The 27375-nt window shown below is 49.3% G+C and overlaps 1 protein-coding gene across 3 annotated transcripts in view; it reads right to left on the bottom strand.

Moving 5' to 3' along the window:
• The window catches only part of MTX3 (metaxin 3), a 166593-nt gene extending 142394 nt beyond the window's left edge, over positions 1–24199 (bottom strand). For 2 of the 3 annotated variants that reach the window (XR_013607047.1, XM_078675200.1), the window contains exon 1: positions 24074–24188. Coding sequence is in view for 2 of the 3 variants with exons in the window: in XM_078675200.1 (XP_078531326.1) it covers positions 24074–24154 (81 nt within the window). In the remaining variant the exon portion in view is untranslated. Of the gene's footprint in view, positions 1–24073 lie in introns of all 3 variants that reach the window. The other variant, XM_078675201.1, reaches the window with a different exon arrangement.
• Between the last annotated feature and the right edge of the window lie 3176 nt (positions 24200–27375).

Genomic DNA, 27375 nt, shown 5'->3' with positions numbered 1-27375 from the left:
AGGCCCCGGTAATCCGCCCACCGTTTCCAGATTTTGTAATGTTTGCGGGGACATCCCCGGGCTTCAAAAACAGGCTGTTCTAGACCCATGAGGAAATCCAGTCCCGCCCTCCAAGCCCCGAGGGGGGGGGCGCGCTCGCTCTTCCAGGCCTGCGCCAGGTCTCTCTTCGCCACCACCAGCCCCAGCAACAGCAAATGGCGCTTGTAAAGATTGCCTCCAACATTCTCTAGAACATGAAGAAGGCCCAGCCTGGGGGTACGGGGCAGGTCCCAACCCAACACCTCTGATAGGCAGTCCCACACCCCAGCCCAGAATCGAGTCAGTCTCTCACAGGACCATACTGTATGAAACAGGGTGCCCTCTTCAGAACCACACCGCAGACATTCGGGAGACGCGACAAGGCCTGCCCGCCATAGACGGTGTCTAGTATAATACGCCCGGTGGAGGTATTTGAACTGGATGAAGCGAAGGCGGATGGCTATAGCAGCACCTCGGGGAGATTCCAAGGCCTCACGCCAGTCGTCATCATCCAGTGGACCTACATCAGCCTCCCAAGAGGCCCGTAGTGCTGCGAGTGAAGGGGAACAGTGAGTGACCAGAGAGCGATATATCTGCGAGACCTTCTTGTCACCCAGGTCTCCCATAAACAGTTTAGCTTCGATAGGACTAAAATCAGGGAGCTGTTCCAGGCCCACCAGACTTGGGGTAAGTGCGTGGCGGAATTGAAGGTAGCGGAAAAACTGGGTCTTGGGCATGCTAAATTCGGAGCTAAGCTCCCGAAAGGACTTCAGGGTAGTACCAGAGAGGACATGACCTAGGGACGAGATCCCAATCGCATCCCAGCCGTCAAATCCGGACAGAGACGCCAGCGCCGGTAACAGACCATTTCGCCACAACGGGGTTTCGGCTGTAAGCCGACCCCACCAGCCCACCCGATGCAAGGCCCGCCGCCAGACAGTGAAGACCACTTGGGTGACTTGCGGAAGCAGTCGCCTCCGCCTAGCCGAGTACAACAGGGTGTGAAGGGAGGCGCCACCCATCAGGGAATGCTCAAGGGCATAAGCCGGGTCACTACGGTCGCCATACCACCACTCGTTGAGTACAAGGAGATGGGAGGCCTGATAGTAAGATAAAATATCTGCGGCCGCCAAGCCACCGCAGTAGGTAGAGAGGAAGCATGTGCGCAGCGCCACCCTGGCGGCACCGCCAGCCCACAGAAACCGGCCCAGCACCGAATCAACAGTACGGAACCACTGCGGGTCAACCTGGAAGGGATGATTCTGCAGTTGATATAGCAGACGGGGCAAAGCCACCATCTTGAAGATGGCCGACCGGCCGTAGATATTAAGTGGCATGCGCGACCATGTCTTGACGTCCAGTTGGACCCGATCCCATACAGGCAGAATGTTCCGGTCCCATGCCACTGCAGGCGAGGCAGAGAGGAAGACACCCAGGTACTTCACACCTTCAACTGCCATCTGAAGGGATGCAGCCCACGGGCAGTCCACTGCGGCACCCCCCAGCACCCACATGGTCGACTTGCGCGGGTTAAGGAAGAGCCCCGATGCCCGACCAAACTCCTGCATCAACTCCAGGACACGAGGACCCGTACGCTGCAGGTCGGTCATGAAAAATAGCACATCATCCGCATATAAGGCTATGCGGTCCGAGTGATCCGCACCCCAGACGAAGCCACGGTAGAGCTCATCGCGGCGCACCCTGGCGGCCAGCGGCTCCATGGCCAGTGCGAAGAGGTAAGGGGAGAGCGGACACCCCTGACGCGTGCCCCTGGACACCGGAAAACGAGCAGACGTCGTTCCCGAGATACGCACCGAGGCCGTGATCTCAGTGTAGAGCAGCCTGATATAGGAGAGGAACACCGGGCCGAGATTCAGCAGTGGCAACAGGGTAAAAAGAAAGGTCCAGCTGACCGAATCGAAGGCACTATCAATATCAGCCAGCAGGAGCGCCGCCGGGTCCTCCGAAGACTCAATCGCCTGTATCGCGGCCTGCGCCCGTCGTATATTGTGTCTCGTTGCCCTGCGCGGCATAAAACCCGCCTGATCTGGGTGGACAAGGGCCGAAATGTGTGGGAGTAAACGGTTCGCCAGCGCCTTTGCCAGGAGCTTGGCCTCGAAGTTGATGAGGGATATGGGGCGATAAGAGTCATGGCGATCGGGGGGCCTACCTGGCTTCAGAAACACCACGATTTCGGCATGACGCCAGTCCGGTGGGAGGCGGCCATGCTCTCGTGCCTTTTCCAGGGCCCGCAAGTAGTGCGGCCCGAGCTGCAGATGGAACTTCTTATAAAATTCGCTGGGGAAACCGCTCGGCCCCGGTGCCTTGCCTACATTTAACTGACCCAGTGCATCACCCAGCTCCTCAGCCGACAGGGGAAGGTCTAGGGCCTCGCGTACCTCATCAGATACAGCAGATGGGGGAACCGAAGCAATATAGTCTGCGATAATGGCAGGGGAGAGAGTCTCCCGAGAGGCATACTGGTGCCCATAATAGCGCGCAAAACTCGTTGCAAGAGCCGCCGGATCTGTGATTGCCACTCCTGCACCATCAACAAGGCCCGGCAGCGTAAGAGGCTGTAGGTTCTGTTGGCACAGCCTATGGAGCATGGTGCAAGACTTGTCGCCCCACTGGTAGACCCGACTACGGGTGGCTAGCCACGCCTGACGAGCCTCATCCAACAGGACCGAGGAATAAGACTGTTGCGCCTGCAGGAGTAGCCGCAGTGCCACATCATCGGGTGCCTCGCCGTGCCGAGCCTCGAGCTCCTCCACCCGCTCCGCGGCCGCAGCAATGCCTCCCAGTCGAGTCCGGCGAGCAGCTGCACACCAAGCAATATCTGTGCCCCGCAGGGTGGGTTTCATAGCCTCCCAAACTGTCACCGCATCCATCCCTTCGGTAAGGTTGTCCTGCCAATAATGGGCGATCGCGCTGCGCAAATGTTGGGAATAATCAGGGCGCTGCAGATGCCACGCGGACATTCGCCATCGGAAGGGGGAGCGTGCTTTGCACAAGTCAATTTGTACCGCCACTGGGGAATGATCAGAGAGCCCGCGGGGCCGAATTGCTGCCCCCTTCACTCTGTCAAGGAAAGCCCTCGGGACGAACACACAGTCCAAACGTGAAAGGGAGCCATGGACAGCCGAGACAAAGGTGTACTCTCGCCGTCCCGCATGCAAATGCCTCCACACATCCACCCAGCCCAGACCATCAACCATAGCCCCCAACCGTGTAGGGGAGGATACAGGTGCCACTCCTGGCCTCCTCTGCCGGTCCAAAGCCACATCCATCACATCGTTCCAGTCTCCGCCAATCACAGCCATGGAGCGGGGGAGCTCGGCCCATACAGCAAACAAACGTTCAGCTAAGGCCCACTGCAGGGGGGGGGGGCATACACACAGCCAAATACAACCGGCTCCACCCCGACCTTCCCCTGTACAAAGACAAAACGGCCCTGGGGGTCAAGCCACTGACGCTCATGTACATACGCCAGCCGTCTATGAATAAGAATGGCCACACCTCTGGAGCCCCTGGTAAATCCGGCATGGAACACTTGATGGAAGCCAAAGCGCTGCAAGCTCAGGGCTTTTGTACCTAGCATGTGCGTTTCTTGAAGAAGGAGCACGTCTGCCAAGTCCCTCTTAGCCCATCGAAGCACCGCTCCCCGTTTAATCTTGTCCAATAATCCCCGTACATTCCAGCTAATGACACGCATGGAAGCGCCATTGGGCGCCAAGTGAGGAACATCAACCATGATCACAATGCTCCCAGCCCCACACTCCCCGACCCCCGGCCCACCTCCCAGACCCCACAGTTGCAAAACACACAGAGACCACGTGCACCCCCAGAACCAGAACCCCAGACCCCACAAATCCCGAAGCCCCAAGCCCTACTACCCCTCCGATCCCGACCCAACCCACAAGCAACCAAACACCCAGGTTCCCCCCACCCCCACCCCCATACTTCAAAGAACAATGAAGTACCTGTCGCGGTATACGGTACATCAGGCCCAAAACACTGCACCCAAAGCCAGCCATACCAATGGATCCCAACTAGTCCCCCCTTTAACTAATCAGACACACCCAGAACCACCACCCAGTCCCCGCAGGAGGAGGCAGCCCAAAGTACGTGCCCTGAACCCCAACAAACACACATTAGAGTCATAAGCATAGCACCACCAGAAGGTTACAGCCCATGACGGCCCCGGCATTCGCCAAGAAGAAAGCAATACTGCACCAGCCAATGTATGTCCCATCTACCACAGCTCAGCCTCCACCAGGGATAGTCACATAAAGAAGGCAACCAGCAGACAGTCCCCATGACGGGCGATCAGGAGCCTCCATCAGATTGGTCCGCATCAGGCTGTGTGTCCCCCAAGAGGGGGTCCCGGGACAGGGACCTCCGCCGGGAGCGGGACTTGCGATGACGCTTTCCTTTGCCAGACGGGTTGCTCCTGTCCTGAGACGAGCTACGCGATGATCCAGAGTGCAGCCCCGGTTGGACGTGAGGTCGAATCCTGACTGTTTCATCGGTCCAGTTGAAGACGGCCTCCGGTGTATCAAAGAAGATGGTCTTGGAGTTGAAAATCACCCGAAGGCGGGCCGGGTAGAGCAGCGAGTATTGAATTTTTAGGCCACGCAGCTTGGCCTTGGCAGCCAGGAAGGAGTGCCGCTGTTGGTGGACCAGTTTGGTATAGTCCGGGAAGATCATTATTTTATGATTGTCATACAGCAGGGTGTCCTTCAACCGCGCTTCCCGGAGGATGACGTCCCTGTCGTGGAAGTTGAGGAGCCTGGCGATGATCGGGCGAGGCCGCTCCCCGACTGGCGGCTTCTGTGTCAGGGCGCGGTGGGCACGCTCCACTATGAAGCATCGCGACAGGGAGTCCGGAGGTAGCCAGCTCTCCAGCCACCGGGACAGGAAGGCGTCCATAGGTCCATTCTCGCAGTCCTCCGGAAAGCCAACGAAGCGCAGGTTGTTTCGCCTCGCCCGCCCCTCGGCATCCTCCACACGAGTCGCCAGGCCCCGTTGGATCTGTTCCATGTCGGCAATCTTCTTCCGAAGGGCACCAACATCGCCCTCCACTGCTGTGACCCTGGTCTCAGTTTCAGTAATGCGGGCGACTGCATTGCGAAGATCCTGACGCAGCAGCATCACATCGGCCCCCACCGCGCCGATTTTCGCATCCAGCATGTCGCGGGACTGTGTAATGGCCGCCATCAACGCCGCGTTGTCCGGTCCAGCAGGGTGACTCCCACTAGCCGCCCCGGCTCCTCCACCATGGCCGGTGAACTTGTCAATGGGTCCTGTCTTAGTGGCAGCCGAGCCCCTCGTCATGGCGGCCGTGAGCAGTGACACGCACCTGAATCAGGGCCGCTTCTCGCAATAGTCCACCAGCTAGGCCCCAGCCGAGGCGTCTCGAACACACCAGGCCGCCCGAGAGTCCCTCACCACCGGCCCACAGATCGGGTTGCACCCCAGGCAATGCTGCCCCGCCAAGGTGTAGGAAATCGTCTTCGCGCCCACCGGTACTCCTGGCACGGCGCAGATATGGGCCACCCCAATGCGAACTACCAGCTCTCCAGCCACCGCCCCAGGTACTACAGGAGCAGGATAGGGCAATGGATCCGGGCCGGCGACTCCGGGTGGGGACCACCAAACCAGAGGTCCCGGCTGCACCAAGGCCTGGCAGGCCGCAGAGCTTCCGACACCCCCTCCAGTCGCAGCGAGGAAGGGCCGAGGATCCCACTGTAGGTCGTCAGGAGCAAGGGACCCCGGATCGTGGCCAGCCCAGGTTGCGAAAATCAAGGTCCCGACTGCGCTCGGGCCACCAGGCCACCCCTGCCGCTCCGGCCCCTTCGCCGCGTCCACACCACTTGCAGGTCCAGCCAAGCCCCGGGAGGATAATCACTGGTCAAGGGTCCAAGGTATGTTGCGACCCCCTCTGGCACAACTCTCCGCAGCAGCCCCCACTGCGCCGGTCAACAAGAGTGGAGGACACAGTTCTCACCGGTAATGGAGCCGCTGCCAGTCCCAGCGGAGGGTAATGCGCCAGCCCGTAGTGGGGGACAACAGCAGCAGAGTGTCCGGACACCAGTGCGAACGTCCTCGGGTGTCGCCAAACTCGAGGCCCCGGCTCCAGCAAGGCCAGGTAGGCCGCCGCCCCTCCAAGGGCCCCCACCGGCCCAGGCCCCCGCCACCGGCAATGTCAGGACAGGCAGGGCACTCCGCTGTGAGCCGCCGGTAGCAGACAGCCCCGGAACGCGGTCTGGGAGCGGCAGCGCCGGCTCCGGGCCAGGTCCCCCCGTCGGGAACGCCAAAATCGAGGCCCCGGCCTGTCCGGCGGGCACCAGGCCGCTCGCTGCAGTCACTCGCCCCACAGCCGTAGGTGGTCTCGGCGCGGTATCTCCCGGACCGGACGGTTCCCGGTGTCCTCCGCCAACACTACCCTGGATGTGGTGCACTTTCTGGGGTTCAGGGCCAGGATAATGCCAGGATAAACGGCGGGCCGGCGGGAGCTCTTAGGCAGCCACGTCCGCCATGCTCGCCCGCTAAGCCACGCCCCCTGTTCACTTCTTTTAAGTTTGTTCAAAATAAAACAGTTTACTCCTTTAGGTTTCTTCAAAATAAAACAGTTCACAGCCCACAGCTTCCACTGTTAATTTTGATGGGCAATCGAATTTAATCAATTTTAGATTGGAGATTACTTACATTGTAGGGATGATTTCCATATCATCCAGGGGTGAAGGAACCCTGGTAATCTGCCCCTTGCACAGATGATCTTGGGTTCCTTTGTCGCCAATGTAAGGTTGAAATTTAGTTATTTCTGGAAATACGACATCTAAGGTCTTTGGCAAACTGCAGCACAATCTCTTTTGAAGTGTAATAACTGATGAAGTCCAGGCAATGTGTCCAAGAAAAGTCCTTTATTCAAAGTCAAGAGCAGGTACCTTCAGCTTAATCTTCTACCAGTTCTCAGCTCTCTCTCAAGTGCTTCAAACATAACATTCTAGCTTACCTAGCAACCCATGCACATTCTATGAGAGAGAACTCTACAGTCACCCCATACTTTGAAGAGTCATTTTTGTAGGTGTGCTAAAGTATGCATTACAGGGGGTGAGGTGGGGGGTCAGTCTCCAGCAACTTGCTCACCATGGAACAATGGTTATAATCCTTGGTATATTGTAGGCAGCTGTGGTGTGATGGTGTACAGGCACAATGCTAAATCATTATGAATGCATTAAAGTTCAGACAGGCTCAGGGAATAGAATATAAAATGCAAGTGAACCTCTATAACCAGTAAGTGTACATGCTTAGCGAACTTCTCCAAAACCAATATCTTGCCGCTGCCTGAGTTTTGACGAGAGGGTTGGACAACATGACACCTACTCACTTGTGAATGCTTCTTTTAGCATTTCGATACCCTCTTTATCAATGTCTGTTAAAATATGAAAACTATTCCTCTCTCTGTGTAAAAATTGGTCTTCTCTTGAAACATTATATCAGCTACCTATGTGGCCACATTTATGAACAGCAGCTGAAGGAAATGTGTAAAGTGCAATTAACCAATCTCATATCACAACTCTCCACAAAAAACACTGCTGGCCAATGCTCCCTCTATTTAATTTCCTCTGGGTGTGCCAACAATATGTATTTGAGCACAATTTGCTAGACTATGTGCAGGACCAAGAGTAGTAATGATCCACTAAGCGATTTATTGTGGTGAGCGAGCCATTCAATCAATCAAAGCATTTATAAAGCGCACTACTCACCCGGAGGGTCTCAAGGCGCTAGGGGAGGGGGGGTCCGCTACTGCTCGAACAGCCAGGCCTTGAGCTGCTTCCTGAAGGCGAGGTGGTCCTGGGTCAGGCGGAGGTGGGTCGGTAGGGAGTTCCAAGTCTTGGCGGTCAGGTAGGAGAAGGACCTTCCCCCTCTGGTGGCTCTTCGGATGCGGGGGACGGCGGCGAGGGCGTGGCTGGTCGATCGAAGCTGGCGTGTGGGAGTGTAGAAGTTGAGGCGGCTGTTAAGGTATCTTGGGCCTTGGTTGTGCAGGGCTTTGTGTGCGTGGATGAGGAGACGGAAGGTGATTCTCTTGTTGACCGGGAGCCAGTGCAGGTCTCTCAGGTGTCCGGAGATGTGGCTGCGCCGGGGGATGTCCAGGATGAGACGTGCTGAGGCGTTCTGGATCCGCTGGAGTCTCTTCTGGAGTTTGGCGGTGGTTCCGGCGTAGAGGGAGTTGCCTTAGTCCAGACGGCTGGTGACGAGGGCCTGGGTGACCGTCTTCCTGGTCTCGGTGGGGATCCAACGGAAGATCTTACGTAGCATGCGCAGGATGTTGAAGCACGACGAGGAGACGGCGTTGATTTGTCTGGATATGGAGAGGGAGGAGTCCAGGATGAAGCCCAGGTTGCGTGCGTGGTCTGTTGGTTTGGGTGCGCTGCCCAGGGCGCGGGGCCACCAGGAGTCGTCCCAGGCGGAGGGTGAAGATCCTTGGATGAGGACTTCCGTCTTGTCCGAGTTCAGTTTCAGGCGGCTGTTCATCATCCACTTGGCTACGTCTGTCATCCCTTCGTGTAGGTTGGCTCTGGCAGTGGCGGGGTCGTTGGTGAGGGAGAGGATCAGCTGGGTGTCGTCGGCGTAGGAGATGATGTTGAGGTTGTGTTGGCGTGCGATGGCTGCGAGGGGGCTCATGTAGACGTTGAAGAGGGTTGGGCTGAGTGAGGAGCCTTGAGGAACGCCGCAGATGACTTCGGTGGCTTCTGATCTGAACGGGGGGAGGCGGACTCTCTGTGTCCTTCCGGCGAGGAAGGAGATGATCCACTCCAGTGCCTTCTCCTGGATTCTGACGTTGCTGAGGCGCTGCACTAGGGTACGGTGGCAGACAGTGTCGAAAGCCGCGGAGTGGCCTAGGAGGATGAGGGCCGCTGTTTCTCCGTTGTCGAGCAGGGCTCGGATGTCATCGGTGGCTGCGATCAGGGCGGTCTCGGTGCTGTGGTTGGCCCGGAAGCCAGACTGCGAGAGGTCGAGGGATCCATTCGTCTCGAGGAAGGCGGCCAGCTGCTTGTTGACGGTCTTCTCGATGACTTTTGCAGGAAACGGGAGCAGCGAGATGGGGCGGTAGTTCTTGAGGTCGGTGGGGTCGGCTGATGGCTTCTTAAGTAGGGCGCTGAGTTCGGCGTGCTTCCAGCTCTCCGGGAAGGTAGCGGTGTCGAAGGAGGTGTTGATGATGTCCCGCAGGTGGGGTGCGATGACAGCGTCAGCCTTGTTGAAGACGTGGTGAGGGCAGGGGTCGGTCGGAGATCCGGAGTGGATGGAGTTCATCGTGCGGACGGTGTCTTCTGTGCTGATCGGGGTCCAGGCGCAGAGGGTGGTGGTGGGGGGCGGTGGTTCGGTCGTGGCGTGCGTCGGTTGAGTGCTGAAGCTGTTGTGTATGTCCGCGATCTTGTTGTAGAAGTAGGAGGCGAGGGAGTTGCAGAGGTCTTGTGAAGGGGTGATGTCGTTGATTCCGGCGTTGGGGTTGGAGAGCTCTTTGACGAAGTTGAAGAGTTCCTTGCTGTTGTGTGCGTTGTTGTCCAGTCGTTCCTTGAATGCAGTTTTCTTGGTGGCGTGAATCAGTTGGTGATGTTTTCGGGTGGCGAGCTTGAGGGCAGTCATGTTGTCCGGTGTTGGGTCTCTGCGCCAGGCTTTCTCGAGGGCTCGGCAGTCCCTCTTGGATCTCTTGAGTTCGTCGGTGAACCATGGGGCTTTCTTGCTACCGGGTCTGCTAGGCGGGGTCCTCAGAGGGGCGAGGTCGTCTGCGCAGTTGCTGATCCACTTTGTGAGGTTGGTGGCCGCCTGGCTGGGGTTCGTTGCGCCGGTGGGAGGGTTCTTGCTCAGGGAAGTCGCGAGCTGGTCGGCTGTGATCTTGTTCCAGCTTCTGCGTGCAACCTGTTGCTGATGGTGGTAGATCGTGGTCCCTCTGAAGCTGAAGTGGACGCAGCTGTGGTCCGTCCAGTGGAGTCCGGTGGCGTGGCTGAAGGTGATGTCCTTGCTGGATGAGAACACGGGGTCGAGTGTGTGTCCGGCGTAGTGGGTGGGGGTGGTCACCAGCTGCTTGAGTCCGAGGTTTGCGAGGTTGTCCAGCAGGGTGGTGGTGTTGCGGTCGTTGTTGTTCTCCAGGTGGAAGTTGAGGTCCCCGAGGAGGATGTAGTCAGCGGAGGGGATGGCGTGCGGGCTGATGAAGTCGGCGATGTCTTCGCTGAATTGTGTGCGTGGTCCCGGGGGTCTGTAGATGAGGGTGCCTCTGAGGGTGGTCTTGGAGTTGATGTGGATCTGGAAGTGCAGGTGTTCGGCGGGTGTGAGGGTGTCGTCGGTGTTGGTCGTGATGCGGATGGTGTTCTTGTGGATGATGGCGATGCCTCCTCCTGTCTGGTTGACGCGGTCCCTCCGGATGATCTTGTAGCCGTCCGGGATGGCGATGGCGATGTCGGGCGCTGAGGAGGCGTTCATCCAGGTTTCCGTGAGGAAGACGACGTCAGGGGCTGTGGTATCGAGCAGGTTCCAGAGCTCAACGGCGTGTCTGTGGACGGAGCGGGTGTTGAGCAGGATGCACTTCAGGTGGCTGCTGCTGGTGCTCGTCTTGGTCGGTGCTGGTGTAGTGCAGGTCCGGATGCAGGTGAACTTGCAGGAGTGGCAGCAGAAGGGTCTGTGGGTGCGTCTCGGTGTGGCTCGGTAGCACCCCGGGATCCGGCCAGCGTTGAGTGCGTTGAGCTGGGTGGCGACGTAGGTCTGGCGGGTGGGCTGGTGACTACGGGGGCCAGGGGTCCTGGCACTGGGCGCGGTCCAGGCGCGGAGGGGCACAGACGGGCTTATCTTTGGCGCACCTTCGGCGCTCAGTCGGCGCGTCCGCTGCGCGGTCGCTCTGGGGGCGTCATAAGTGAGGAGCCGGGAAGGCGGGTCAGCTGGGTGGCGGGAGCGGGGTGGCCAATGATCGGGAGGGGGGCGGAGACGCCGGAGGGCAGTGGCGGCAAAGGGGGTCCGAGGGCGGCTCAGCGGTGGCTGGGTCGTCCGGCGGCTGGGCAGGGAGCACACGGGAGGGGATACAGAAGGCAAAAGGGGAGAGGGGAGGGGGAACACAAAGTAAAATACACGGGGCAAAAAGACAACAGGGGAGACAGAGGCTTACCACAATACGAACGGCGGAGTGCAGAGGGGGAGACAAGAGTAAAGAGAACAGGGCAAAGGCAACAGGGGAGACACGGGAAAACAGACAGACGGCGGAATGCAGGGAAAAAAGGCAGCAGCAGGAAGTGCGCAGCGGGCAGATTGCTGGCAGACAGCGGGCAGGAGCAGCGATGTGGGGGCGACCTCGCCTGCAACAGGCTCAGCGGTCGCTCCCTATCTCTGCGTTTGGTCCCCTTAAGTGAGGAGCCGGGAGGGCGGGTCAGCTGGGTGGCGGGAGCGGGGTGGCCAATGGTCGGGAGGGGGGCGGAGACGCCGGAGGGCAGTGGCGGCAAAGGAGGTCCGAGGACGGCTCAGCGGTGGCTGGGTCGTCCGGCGGCTGGGCAGGGAGCACACGGGAGGGGATACAGAAGGCAAAAGGGGAGAGGGGAGGGGGAACACAAAGTAAAATACACGGGGCAAAAAGGCAACAGGGGAGACAGAGGCTTACCACAATACGAACGGCGGAGTGCAGAGGGGGAGACAAGAGTAAAGAGAACAGGGCGAAGGCAACAGGGGAGACACGGGAAAACAGACAGACAGCGGAATGCAGGGAAAAAAGGCAGCAGCAGGAAGTGCGCAGCGGGCAGATTGCTGGCAGACAGCGGGCAGGCGCAGCGATGTGGGGGCGACCTCGCCTGCAACAGGCGCAGCGGTCGCTCCCTATCTCTGCGTTTGGTCCCCTTAAGTGAGGAGCCGGGAGGGCGGGTCATCTGGGTGGCAGGAGCGGGGTGGCCAATGGTCGGGAGGGGGGGCGGAGACGCCAAAGGGCAGTGGTGGCAAAGGAGGTCCGAGGGCGGCTCAGCGGTGGCTGGGTCGTCCGGCGGCTGGGCAGGGAGCACACGGGAGGGGATACAGAAGGCAAGAGGGGAGGGGGAACACAAAGTAAAATACACGGGGCAAAAAGGCAACAGGGGAGACAGAGGCTTACCACAATACGAACGGCGGAGTGCAGAGGGGGAGACAAGAGTAAAGAGAACAGGGCAAAGGCAACAGGGGAGACACGGGAAAACAGACAGACGGCGGAATGCAAGGAAAAAAGGCAGCAGCAGGAAGTGCGCAGCGGGCAGATTGCTGGCAGACAGCGGGCAGGAGCAGCGATGTGGGGGCGACCTCGCCTGCAACAGGCTCAGCGGACGCTCCCTATCTCTGCGTTTGGTCCCCTTAAGTGAGGAGCCGGGAGGGCGGGTCAGCTGGGTGGCGGGAGCGGGGTGGCCAATGGTCAGGAGGGGGGCGGAGACGCCGGAGGGCAGTGGCGGCAAAGGAGGTCCGAGGGCGGCTCAGCGGTGGCTGGGTCGTCCGGCGGCTGGGCAGGGAGCACACGGGAGGGGATACAGAAGGCAAAAGGGGAGAGGGGAGGGGGAACACAAAGTAAAATACACGGGGCAAAAAGGCAACAGGGGAGACAGAGGCTTACCCCAATACGAACGGCGGAGTGTAGAGGGGGAGACAAGAGTAAAGAGAACAGGGCGAAGGCAACAGGGGAGACACGGGAAAACAGACAGATGGCGGAATGCAGGGAAAAAAGGCAGCAGCAGGAAGTGCGCAGCGGGCAGATTGCTGGCAGACAGCGGGCAGGCGCAGCGATGTGGGGGCGACCTCGCCTGCAACAGGCTCAGCGGTCGCTCCCTATCTCTGCGTTTGGTCCCCTTAAGTGAGGAGCCGGGAGGGCGGGTCATCTGGGTGGCAGGAGCGGGGTGGCCAATGGTCGGGAGGGGGGCGGAGACGCCAGAGGGCAGTGGTGGCAAAGGAGGTCCGAGGGCGGCTCAGCGGTGGCTGGGTCGTCCGGCGGCTGGGCAGGGAGCACACGGGAGGGGATACAGAAGGCAAGAGGGGAGGGGGAACACAAAGTAAAATACACGGGGCAAAAAGGCAACAGGGGAGACAGAGGCTTACCACAATACGAACGGCGGAGTGCAGAGGGGGAGACAAGAGTAAAGAGAACAGGGCGAAGGCAACAGGGGAGACACGGGAAAACAGACGGCGGAATGCAGGGAAAAAAGGCAGCAGCAGGAAGTGCGCAGCGGGCAGATTGCTGGCAGACAGCGGGCAGGAGCAGCGATGTGGGGGCGACCTCGCCTGCAACAGGCTCAGCGGCCATTGTATCTGAGGAGTGGTGGCAGAGGTGGCTTATAATAGTATGTCGCTGAAGAGGCCCATCAAAAAATTAGCAAAAAACAATTAGCAAAAGAGAAGCAAGTATGTCCACGGTTGATTCTAACTGAGATCCAGTTCCACAACTTGGACTCCTAATGGGCTCCCCTGAAAGGCTGAATAGCTTTTTAGAGGGTGGTAAAATGTTCCTCTTTGCCAGTTGGTAACAGACATCAGCCCCTTGATGAAAAGTACTAAATCTCCCAAAATGGGGCAATCGCCAGAGAAGCATACTCCAGAGTCCTGTCTGCTTGGCACAACACCCAGGCACTGAGTGGAAACTGTAGTACCCAAGGGTGGAGGTGGTTCTCCTTCCAAAGTTTAAAGATACTTTCTGGTTCTTGCGGCAGCAATCCCTGTCCAATTGGGAAGGAAGGACATATAACAACAGAGGAAAGGTTACCTTTGGTTTCAGCACCTCTGAGTTGTTCACCTGAGTTTATTAGAGGGTACCTGGGTCGCTCGCAACCACCCAAACCCCCTCAAACCATTAACATCTATTATGGGCAATAACACACATTATGTCTATTAGGCCAATTTCCATATAATTACCACATAGTCTACTGCCTCACAGATATGTTACAATGAGACTGCACAGGGAAACAACTCTTCTAAAAGTCACAAGACCATTACAATGTGACTAACAGAAACCCCCTATACGTATGTCTGTAACATTATTTTAATGAAATCAAAAAGCCTTGCATAGTGCCAGGCCTGAAAATAATTCTCCTTTCTGCACACTAAGTACGCAAAAACGCACTCCATTACATTGTACGAAGTAAAATAACTTCTCTGATTGGGTGAGTGGAAGAGGAACATTGCGAAATAACACTAGCAGATTTCCATTCGAGGTATATGGTGCTACTATTTTCAAACATGGAGTATGTATGAAATACAAGGAAACATATCTACAAAAGTTCAAACTGTCCTTGCATTTTTGCATCCCTAAAAGGCAGCCATCTAATGTGGCAACTCCACTTTCCTCCTTGTCCATCCACTTAACTCTGTACAAAACTCTAGAGCAGTGATACTCAAAGTACGGCCCGGGACCGCTTGTAGCCCTCTTGACCTTCACATGTGGCCACCCTGGTGAATAGCAGCATGAATTGCTGTTTAGTTGCTGAGCACTAATATTCAGAATTTTTTTTAACTAAACGGCCAAACATTTATTAACCTGCAAATAAATGTTTATCTGTTTATTTTAAAAAAAAATAGACCTCCTTACACAATCTCTGACCGACTCAGGCCCCTACCACCACCATTCTGGCATCAGTGCGGCCCTCGTTCACACCACAGATTTGGCCCCTGGACAAATGTTTGCGAGTACCCATGCTCTAGAGTAATTAGGAACATTATTAATAGAGATTATGAAGTGTGGTTTATCTGTTGCTTTATAGGTTTTTTTAAAGTGCACACAGTCCATGCACTCGTTGGAAACATTTAGTGCAAAATGCCAGTTTACCCTTATTCATACCCCCATTCAACTGCAAAAGAAAACCTATTTGATTAATTACCCTTTGAATTTGATTTCTTATCATATGATTTAAGAAAGCAACACACTCACTTTAAAAATACATACTTGAAATTGCCAAATTATGTATTTGGTTTTATACAGTGTAAATATCAGCTAGTCAACAAATGTAGCAGGGATATTTGAGTCGCAGTGGCTCAGAAGACAAAGTCTCATATTTAATTCTATATTTGAAGAAGAAGGCCGGAGTTCATGTAATCAGAGGTGCCTCAGCAGAATACTCCTTCCTGACTGTAAAAATAGAGCATGAAAGGTGTTTCAGTCACTGGTGTTTGTTTACCTCAGAAGCTAGCACTGCAGCAGCAAAGTGTTACGAAATGCAGCGCATTAACCATACTTAACATTTTTAGGTCAAGCTTCGAGACCTGTTGTATTTAGTTTGTGGACTTAAAGCCCGCCCACTGCTTTTCACTTGTTTGTTTCGGTATTCTTTACAAATCCTTGCTTGCTAGTGGTCAATCCTTCCTCTTTGTCCCTCCATTTTGTCTTTCGTTTCCTCCCACGGAGCAGGGACCAGGTACTGTATCTTTACGCTTTGGTTGTTTATCTGTTTATTTGGGGGCTATTTTTTTATTTATTTCTTGCTCGTGTTACACTGTGGGCATGTGCTCAGCTTCCGTGCTCATATTTTATGGCATCTTTGCTCCTGAACCCTCCTTTCCATTGTTGCTGCCATCCTTCCTGCACCTCCTGCTCCTCGTTTTTTTAATAGCTTTTTTTTACAATTTTGGATGTCAGCCGTCAATTTTGTGTTGGCCCTCTTTTGGTAAGATATTCGTTTCGGGCATCCTTTTAAGGGGGATTGGGCTTGTTTTTTAATGCTTCTCCTGTCTCCTTCGTTGCTCCCCAGTAATTGTTGCTTGCCCTCTTCCTTTCCACCACACTAAGATGTGTTTTCAGAGCAAGGACTGTGCATTTAATATGCCATTATTACCCAGAAGTGAGTATTTTGCCATTTTAAAATATAAGCCATGATATGTTATCGCTGCAAGCCTGGCACATATATTAATATTGGGGGCTGCGTTATTATAGCACCAGACAACCAGTCAAAAACTACCGCTTTTAACATGGGCTCCTTTGTATTAAAATGAGACTGAACACGAGGTCCAGTTATAATTGCAGTTGCGGCTGATTCACCTTAAATTATGCAACCAACAACTGGCCTCTATATTAGTAGCGTGGAATTTAAACATAACTCTAATTTTCCATGTTCAGGATAACAACTTTACTCTTCAAGTAATTGTTGTATCCAGATAATTTGGGTTTGTATCTCAAAAAACTATAATTTATTCCTGCAATTTTGAAACTAAAGTAGAGTATGCAGGTGTATCAGTGTAAATATTCGCAAACAGTGATATCTGTATACAGACTATATGAATAGATTTTGTCGGAAAATGTCAACATGACTATTGCTGTAACTTATTAAATAATATGGCATACTCTGACATTGATGCCCCATAAATGGGCACAATGTGTGAAAGGGACACATGAGTCTCACTTACATTAAGCATTATGTTGTCATTTTTTTAGATTGATTCAATATCAAAACTCTATGAATATCAGAGTGACATCAGGTCAAAAAGAGATTACGTGAAGACTCGAATATTAGTGTGTTGAGACTTGAGGATACCAGGTAAACCATACACTGCCTAGCGATAGCATACTCTGTATAAACTGCAATACTTAAAAATGGTAGATTAACACATTTATTTGGTCTTAGAATACAATCAGGAAATCCTCTCCCTCCCCTTTTTTGGAGTCTCTGCAACACTGCCAAAGTCTGAACTTCTGAAGTCTCTGGAAGTAAGAAATGTATTCCTATTTAACCTGCATGGTAAAATGTGTTATACTGCTCTCTGTATGTCACAATACTAATTTGCTCGACAAAATGTGTACAAACAAGTACTTCGAACGAAGGTTGTATGTATTCTAATTAGGAAGGACTCTGTTCTTTGAACTAAATGTTGAGAGATTGACTTTTGAAATAGAAAGTGAATATCAGATTTTAGACACATCTCGCTAATTATCAGACAAAGAGGTCTAAAAATGTGAATTTCATAAAGGATTGGTAGAATGGTACCCAATCCCTAAAAGAAGTTGTTTTTTTTATAGTTTACATGGGTTATCTTTGATTTCTGTATTTACACATGATTGGTATGACACAAAGGTAATAATGTACATTGTGGTCTCCTAGGCGTTATTATTATAATGCAGACTGTGCCGTCCTGAAGATGGTCTAAAGGATTCGCACGATAGAAGACCGAAACGTCGACTGTACTATCCAACTCCCTATGTATTAATGTACAATTAGTGACTGTGTTTTTTAGTGGAAAGATTGGTCACTTGTTTGATTTTATTGGGGGAGGATTTTTACTCATGAAACTGAGGTGGAAATAAGATATACCCTTTTTCATTTGTATGCATTTGATATCAACCGTAGTGTTGAATGTACTCTATAAATCTTGAAAATTATAAAAGATAATATATTTTTCAAAAGATATTCCTGTGTTTGCTCTTTTGTTTTTTCTTGATTTAATTTCTTGTGCATTAATGCCTAAATCTATGATAAACGCATAGAGGTTCACATAATTCACTGATATTGAATCTGTGTAATTGTTAGAATAGAAGTTCTTTTTTCAATCAAAATCCCTTGCAGGCAACTTCACTTGGTATTGTTATTTTTGCCCAAGCCTCCAAGGGTATATTGGGTTTCCCCACGTCCTTCCTAAAGGGTAAAATGGCAGCAGATGCCATACTGCTTGATCTCTGATGGTTGGGTTAAAAGGTATTGGGCTGAGTTGCATTTTTCACAGGCAGGTGTCAATAATGTACACTGTACATGACAGTACTTGTTGTTCATTGTCTTAAGAACAAATTCTATGTATGGGTTCAGGATGCGCACTGTTCAAAGAAACTCATTTGTGTTTGATTTAATGGCCTATATTTTCGCTCCATCTTTAATGGGAATTTTGGTTTGCTTCATAGTTCCTATTAATATTGTCATAAGGGCTGGGACAGAAGCGCTTCTCAGTTGATGTTTAAAAACTTGCTTTTAATATATTCTTTTGGTATAAACTGATGTACTAAGGTGAAACATTTCTGCAGGTTAAAAGAAATACACATTCTTGAATTTTGAAGACACCTCATCAGACACCCACTACAGCCCTCGAAAGCAGTAGCGCCAATGATGTATGTTGCACGATTGCCATGTAGATTATTTTCAGTGCTCGTAGCGTGCATGGGCTTTTAGAGCCAGAGCAAACCCTTGGCTCGACTCATCGTGTGTATTCGTTGGCTCACCCATTTTTTTCTGCAACATCGCAACCCTCGAGCATGGGAGCTGTCTCTTGCCCAGTGGGGAGCAGCCTGTGATGGTCTATGCATCTGGTTGCTGCTCCCTCTGCTTTTGGTGTCACAAAACATGCAAAGAAACTCTACATGTACACATTCTTTACAAAAGCCGGCCATCGGTTTACGTGTTAAAATTCAGCACGACACTTCAATAGAATGGTCTGTAAAGTCATCTGCATTCATTTTAAAATTGCCCTTCTGTCGTTTAGTGATCTTGAAGGCAGCTCTGTAACACAGTTGAAAGTGCTTCTTTCTTATATGTACGGTTCAAAGTATGTAGTGAAAAAAGCATTGTCAAAGGAGATAGGTGTCGCCTATGAGTGAGTTATTGGATTTGTCAATGTTTTCAAGGCTGAATGTAAAATAAAGTGCTATGACGTGTCAGTCATGGTGATTGTTTATTTATTTTTTTTACATTCAGCCATGTTGCTGAACATTTATGCCACTGTATAAAATGGCTGAAAAACATTGACAAAGTCAATAGGTCTCCGTAGGCAAGACCTATTGGCTTTGCCACTGCTTGTTTGTGATGCTGATTAGGATGGAGGAACTCAGGGAGGCAGTCACAGCCAAGCAGGAAAGTGTTCCTACCACCCTCAGGGTGATTTTGTTAAAAGAAAATGGTAATGCCACCCTGGTTAGTGCTCTTTGCCATGTACGTGCTTTTAATCTCTGTGTACATGGCACAAAGTCAGAGGTTGCACGGGTACCCAGGCGCACACTTTAGCGGGAACTTAGTCTCTGACCCCAGAGATCCCCTCAACTAACACTCCAAAACAGGCCTAAAAAAATCTCAAGGATGAGATGCCACTCGACATTATGAATCACTATAGATTTCAAGTTGCCTACAAAGATGGAGCCTTGTGGGATGCAGACTTTTAACTAAAGTCACAAGTAATAGCAATGGGAGTAACTTCCTTTCATCAAAAAAACTCTCTATTCACCCTATCCCAATTTAACACCTCTGTAGTGTGGGTATTTGTCAACAAAATCAAACGTTTCCAGTTGGTGCCCATGAGAGAGTGGTTTTTGGTCTGACAAAACATTAAAGCCATCAGCAGCCTACACTGGCTTCCAGTAAAAGACAGAATCACATTCAATATTCTTTGTCTCACATATAAATACATCAAAGTCATAGTTCCCAAATGCTTACAAGAAAACAATTGTACCATATACTCCTGGTCCTCAACAAGCAGATATTGAGCAAGAGATGACTGGTGATTCTCAGTGGTAGCTTCCAACTCTGAACAACCTAGTCAGACAAATCCACCACTCAGAATTGCTGATATAGTTTATTGCAGAGTCCCATCTGTTTTAATCTCTATATTTCTGCCCCATCACTTCCCTCTCATTACAGATGGCAAATATTCCTCCTGTTCACTGTATAGCATCGACACTGGAGTGGTGCAGCTGAGTCATACGAGACATATGCTGCGTAATTATGGGTTTGCTGCATTTGCCACATGTATCATCTGTTACATAATCTGCAGAGTAAAAAAAAAAAGCACAGCGTCCAACTAAATAAATCAAAAGCTAGTAATAGAAACAAGCCACGCATAATGCAATACAGTGACACACACCATCCAAAGGTCACATTTCAGTTGCCGACAGCGAGCTTCAGGTGTTAAACTAGTACTAACGAGGGGTGGATTTTACCTAGGTACCACTGAGGCCCACTCCCGAAGAAATGAGGAAGGTCTCTGGTTTGACCTAAAAAAATACCTGATAAAGTTCAATGTTATTCAAACAAAATGGTCAAAATATTTCTTTAATTCTTCCTGCATATTCAAGTTACAAAATGATAATCTATGAAAGCAGTCTTAATTTCAACACCTCCTGACAAGGCCCTTACATTACACATAAGTAATATATGATACTGTTCTCCAGTACTATCTTTTAATGAAAAGAAGTGCTTCTAGTTCAGTATGAACACAATAGCATCAAAACTACAGACTACAAAAAAAAAAAAACTGGATTCACATAATAATGTCTCCTGAGAGCAATATTGTATTTTCCGCCAAAACTGTCATTACTCTGGGATTTATAAGGACTGTGTTAATAAAACGGTGTTTCTGTGCTTCAGTGTAAACATAATCAAATTAAATCTTTTTTGATAGTTACTTAAACCCGTTTAATACACGCCATTGTGATAAAAGAAAATCGTAAAATGCACTGTGAATTGTGCAGTGATAAAGTAATTGAGTTACAATTCCCTTGGGGAAAGTACATTTGTGAGATTGTCTGTGATTAAAGCGATAATTTTTACCAAGCCTGTTAGCAATTGACCTTCATTTCTATTGAAGCATGGTTTAGTAATACTTGGCGGTGCGGATATTTCACATTCTCTAGTGTGGAAGGAATAGGTTTTTATGCTCGCTATATATAGCTGGGTACAAGCATAGCACTTGTGCCAGAGTTTTAGCTTTGTGGTTGCAGAAGAGACAGATGGTGTTCTCCCTTCTGATTTCCAGTTTTGATGGGATTTATCTATGTCGAACAAACTCAATCGCAGCCTTAGGTCTTTAGCTCCCAGGAGGTTGGGCGTTTAATGCGGTACAACTTGATTGAAAATTGTGCCAATTGTTCTTGTATTTAGTGGTTCAATGTCCTGGGCTTATAATATTATTATGAATTGAAATGTATAATGTGCCCAAATCACCCCGGGAGCAGTATCTCAGCTCAGAAAAGGTGATAGGCAACAGGAATCTAAACATTAAAGCAGCTTTGTTTTGAGTAATTTCCTAAACTTAAAATGATCAGAGCACAAGCGAATGTGCAATGGCAACTCATTAAAGTAGAGTGGGCAATGTATGAGAAAGACCTGCCCCCAGTTGGAGACTTTCTGACCCATGGAATGGTAAGTAGGGCTTTGTCCCTAGATCACAGAAGTCTAATTGGGCAATAATGAATATGTTAGGCACATAAATAGCAGGGACCTTTCCCAATCAGAGATTTATGAGTAAGACAACTGATTCTAAAAATAAGTATTTCCAAACCGGCAGCCAATGTAGTGACCGCAAAGGGGAGAAGACACAATCAAAGAAGGAAGGTTACAAATGAGACAGGCCCCAGTGTTCGGAACAACTTGCAGCTTAGATAGCAATATATCGTTTGCCTAGGCCAAAAGGGCATTGCCATTATCCAGACGGCTAATAACAAGAGCCTGAACCAAGGTTTTCCTTGCTGAAAGTGGGAGAAAAGGGAAGGCTATTCTCAGCAAGGGCATCATATGAGAGCAGGTACCTGTAACAGAAAGAACCTGTTCTTTTATGGTAAGAGATTGATTGAGTCAGATACCCAAGTTCATGACTATCTCTTTGTGAGTCGGGCTATGCCTAATTCTGTGGGCCACCAATCGGGGCCCAGAGATTTTGGACCTTACCGAACAACATAATCTCTGTTTTATCAACGTTCAGCTGGAGGCAATTCTCCATCATCCAAGCAGCTACAGCTTTCATCCCAGCAGAAAAGCCATCTTTCACTTTGGCCAGATCTCTGTCAAAGGAGATTATTAGCGGCGTACCATCAGCATAAAATAGTATTTTGAAGCCAAAGGATTTGACAATCTTTGCAAGGGGAGCCACATATATATTAAAAAGAGCAGGGCTAAGACAGGAGCCCTGGGGCACTCCCTTATCGAGTAACATGGTGTGCGATTTATAAGAGCCCAGACTGATAGTTTGGGTTCTGTTGGATAGAAAATCGCCAACCATTGCAGTGCAGTCCCATGTATACAAATCTGTCATCTTCGGAGCAGCCTGGGACGAGACACAGTATCAAATGCTGTGGACAAGTCCAGCAGCACAAGCATGGATGGTTGATTTGCATCCAGAGAACATCTGATGTGGTCAGTAACTGCTAGCAGGGTAGTCTCAGTGATATAGGAGGGGCGAGACCCTGATTGTGAAGGATCAAAATCTTATTAACCGCTAGATAATCCATGAGTTGTTGATTTACTTGTCCCTCCAATAGCTTGCCCAGTAAAGAAAGCATCGAGATTGGTCGACAATTGGTGAAATTAGTAGGAGCCATATTGGCCTGCTTTAGAGTCTGTATCTTCTGTGCCGCTTTCTATGCTGAAGGCAGTTCCCAGTATTAGCTAAAAGATTGAATAGGGAGCAAATAACCGAGGCACGCTGACTGGAAAGAACAGCACAGAGCCATGATGACAGATATCCAGAGGAGAACAGGATTTGGCTGATGCAAGCTATTTCTGGATTGACAGGCGAAAAGTCAAGACATTTTCCAGAGCTGGTATCGCCATAGGGAAAAGATATGTTAAGGTTTAGCTCCTCACGTACATGATCAGACATCTTTGATATTAGTCTTTTCAGGCCTGAATATCTCAAGCCCTTTGTCTGTATAATGCATCGATTGAAGCCTTTGGTAGCTAAAGCAGAGACTGTGTTCCATCATGATGGTGTCTTCCATTAATCCTGTGACTTTTTTAGATGGAATCTTAGCGGTCCTGGGTTAGCAGAATTCAGATGGAGCCAGCAGCATAAAATAACTGCCTTCTCAACTAATAATTGGTCCTGGAGATTGAACTCTAGTTGGATTTGATGTTGGCTAGTTGACACTAAGAGGCAAAAAGGTTTTCTGTGAGATTGAATAGTGTTGTGTTTAGCCAACTGCTTAGCTTTAAAAGGAAAAGCCTTGTCCCCATATGAGGAGTTGGTAGAAATATTGCTCTTATTACTTCCAAAAGAGGGAGCGGTGAAGAATCTGAGAGGTTAGAAGCTAATCTTTGAAAAGCATATAACATTGGAGGAATTTTAGACGTCATGTTTTCAAGGTGAGCTTTAAGAGCACCAGCACATTAAATATTAGCACCTAGCTACTAGAAAAATTGATCTCTTGAACTTGGCTTCGTTTATTTCCCAGATTAATTTCTTTTTAGAGGAAGAGACAGCCAATATAATTTTTGTCTTCGTATTATTGAATCCTAGGCTGTTATTCTAGTTGAAAAATAACTCTAATTGGTTTAGTGAAATATTTAATTGAACGGTCTGCCAAAGGAACGAACACCTTTCTGAGGTCTCATTTTAAGCTACCCATCTCCAAATCTGATTTTTTTTTTTTTACTATCACGAATATCCATCCTCATTTATAAACCTGAAAAAATATTGTAACTCTACACCCTACCTTACACAAAAAAAACGTTTCATAATGCACATAACGCTGACAGCATGGAACATGCTGTATTTAAATGCATCCCAAATCTTATTTTTTTAACCCTGCGCACAAAGTACAACCTCAAAGGGCCCACTATGAGGGGTCGCCATATTCTAACAGCCAGCTTAGGGACTGAAAAATTACATGTAATCATTAGCTGGTCAGAAACAAATGATTTTGATTACAACAGTGGTCGAAGTGTCACCAAGCTTCCATTCAGTCTACATAAGTCTGAAAGGGTTTTTTCTTACGAGAGGCAACTTAAAATGTCTTTAATTTATTACACGTTAAATACAAATTGTTTTCATTTATAGCATTAATAGTATTAATAGTATCGGACTAAAACAAAAAAGTGCATCTTAAACATCTTTGTTGCTAGTACTTCACGCGCACGTATATGTATTATCTTGATTTACACTGGTTTACCCAGTTGTGCAACGAAAATAAATTCTGACATTAGTCTGAGCCAGAAGCAACCTCACAGCTGTGGGTATTGAAACCTGATCCGGGCTTTCCCAGTAACACTGTAACCCCGGTGTCCCCGCTGACAGACTGCTCCAGTGAGACCAGAACATTCCCCTTACCATCACCCTACGGCCCAATGTCAAACACGAAGAATATTATAAGGTTTGTTAGCTGTGTTACCATGACGACGAGGCACTCGGGGTGCACCGAAGGAAGTCCCCAGTCTCCTCCCCAGCAGCTCAGTTTCATGGCAGTCGCCATGTTGTTATCGTTTGCCCTTAACCCGGAAGGAGTCTCTGCACTTGATTCCACCCGCCCTCTACTTCCTTCTGCACTAAAATCGCTTGGCGTTGTTTGGAAGGGAGGAGGAGGAGGTATGGGGTGGTAGCGGATGCTCAGCTAGGTGGATGGAAACATAAAAGCCCATAGGCACAAGTCAGTTATCGGCAGACAGGGAAATCATATTTTGCGAGCACTCCATGGGGAAGTGGGAGTGAAAAGCGAGCACGCGGAATAGTAAGTAGCAGGGCTGAAATGAAACGGCGGCGGGAATAAGTTGGTTTTGAATAAGGCCAGTACTGGTTAAGAGGGTTCTTGTTCTTGTGTGACAATACCGGTGCTTCCCAGTAGAACAGACAGTTTAATGGGCTAGTGCCACTACTCTACAGAGAATGGGTGACTGTCCTGATTTTAGCAGGATTGTCTCTAGGGCTGTAAGTGGGTCGAGCCTAAAAAAAGACTTTTGTATTTGTATAGATACAAAAGTTTGATAGGTGATGTATGTTGTAGATTTGAGGTGTCCATAGCTGCGTAGTCGAGATAATGGACAAGCCACTGGAAGCTGGATTTAGACACGTGGCTGTAATGAACGGTCTTAGACGGAAATAGTATTAAACTGGTTTATTTCTAAGAGAGCGAACAGAACCACCTCCTCTACTCTCGTCTTCCCCAGCAGCTACTGTCTCCAGATTCCAACCGAGAATTTGGAACCCAAAGACAGCACGCTGAAGATTACAACCGATGCATAGAACTATCCAATACAACACATCTTCTCTTAACCAACAACAAAAACAATACAATAAAAAGATAAACAACAATTTCAATAACAATAAATATGCAGTACCAAATAAGCTTAATAATAAATTTCAATCATTGTCATTAGAATTGTCACAAATAAAATGGGAAAGCCATTTAGGTCTAGTCCATATTCTTTTACTCTCTGTAATCTCTCATCTACTTCCAACTTCACTTCCACTTTCAGCAATACTCACATCCTCTCTACTCACACTAGGAACAGCATCAATTCCAATTTCACCTCCACATCCAGCAACATTCACCTCTTCCCTATTCACACTGAGAACAGCGTCACTTCCACGTTCAGCAACATTCTCTACTCACACTAGGAGCAGCATCAATTTCACCAACAGTTTCAGCAACACTAACGTCCTCCCTACTCTGGGAACGGCCTCAATTCCACTTTGAGGAACATCCTCTCTATACACACTGGGAACAGCATCCACGACCCAATCAAAATCCTCACAAAAATTGTTTGTCCTCTGAGGACTATTCAGATCCTTCTCCACACTTTGAAATTTCTCATACAGGTCCTTATTGCCCTTTAAAACAGCAATTCTCCTAAGATTCCATACTTTACCATCGCTAAGCTGTAATGCATTGTGGAAAACTTTGGATATTTTTAAAAGTTGTGATAATTGAGTCTGTCCTTCCACAGTTTTTTAACCTTAAACCATAAGCCAATTTTCACTTCAGGAGAGCTAGAACCTTTGTGGCGATCAAAAGTTTCCTTGTACTTGTAATGTGTTCTAATAATTCTGTCCCGTACAAACTCAATAAGAACAGTGGTAACTGGTATTTGTAACATCAACTCAGGATTACATATTGTTCTTGATGCTCTGCATCTCATTACTTCAAAAGGAATTAGCTCTAAGGACGCATGTTCTGTAGTCCTATATGCCCACACCGCTTTAAAAACTTCTTTTTCCCGGTCGGCGCCATTTTTGATAGCCATCTGAACAGTGTTCTTTAACACTCTGTTGAATCTTTCTATCATACCGTTTCCACTGGGATTATACAGAGATGTGGTTCTATGCACAGCCCCAGTTTTTTCAAAATAATCCGTAGCTAATTTTGATAAAAATGTAACCCCATTGTCACTGATAACCTGCACTGGTAAACCCTCACTTACAAAGACTTTGTCCATAAACAATAAAACTTCCTTAGAAGTTACCTTCTCAACAACTTTAATCACAGGCCATCTTTAGAAAACGTCAATCAAGGAAATATTATACTTAGCTGGTGTGCCTAATGGTCCCATAATGTCAATTGCTACAGTGTGCCAAGGTTTCTTGCGGACGATGGGTTCACACATGTTAGGTCTCAATGTCTTCAAAGATTTATCTGAATTGGCACACCAAACACAATTTCTAACAAGTCTTTCAATAAGTATGTCTAGGCCCGGCCACCAGTACCATTTTTTAATTCTTTGTTTAGTTCTTACGATACCGTTGTGACCGTCTTGACACAATTTAACAATATTCATCCTCAAAGAATTAGGAGATATGACTCGATCACCCCCATAAACAGATCCATGAACAATAGCAAGTTCATTCCTCACTTCCCAGAATGGTTTTAAATCTTTCCCAATTGAACATTTGCCTGGCCAACCACGCTCCACAAACATCATAAGTTGTTGTAGACACACATCTTAAGTATACTCAGATTTCCACTCTTCTTCCTTTAAGCTAATCGCACTGTCATCATGCACCAAGGCTACTTGGAAATCATCCCACTCATTCTCATGATATTCCTTAATGTCAGTAGGTATTCTTGATAAAAAATCAGCCACTACATTTTTTTCCAGGAACAAACTCAACTTTTTACACAAAGTCCTGCAACCTCATAGACATTCTTGCAATCCTTGCCGAGGCATTATATATGCCTTCATTGGATAATAGTTTTAATAAAGGTTTGTGGTCACTGAGAAGTTTGCATTGCTTACCCCAAATGAAAAGTCTAAAATGCTCCAGAGCCCAATTGCAAGCTAATGTAACGACTGAGAATCTTTCCTCTGGAGGAGACAGGGAGCGGGAGGCATATGCTACTATGGACTACTTACCTTCTGAATCAATTTGGGACAACATACCCCCTAGTCCTTTTTTACTAGCATCCACAGTGACAATACTGTCACCAGCGGGGTCAAACCCTCTAAGAACAGGGGCTTCCACAATTAGCTTTTCGATGTCCGTGAATTCCTTACTGCACTCTTCTGTCCAGCAGAATTTAAATTTATTTTTAAGCAGCTATCTTGTGTTATACACCCAGTTAGAGAATCCTTTAACAAATTTGGAATAGAATTCTACTAAACCAATGAAAGATCTCACTTACTCCTTACTCGTGGAGGTGGAGCATTTTGAATAGCCTCAACAATGGATGGTTTAGTAAAAACCCCTTCACCACACAAA

The sequence above is a fragment of the Lissotriton helveticus genome, chromosome 2_1 (assembly GCF_964261635.1).
Source record: "Lissotriton helveticus chromosome 2_1, aLisHel1.1, whole genome shotgun sequence".
In the NCBI taxonomy this organism is placed as follows: Eukaryota; Metazoa; Chordata; class Amphibia; order Caudata; family Salamandridae; genus Lissotriton; species Lissotriton helveticus.
Note: the sequence above shows the minus strand (reverse complement) of the source record. Positions and strands in the feature narration are given on the sequence as shown.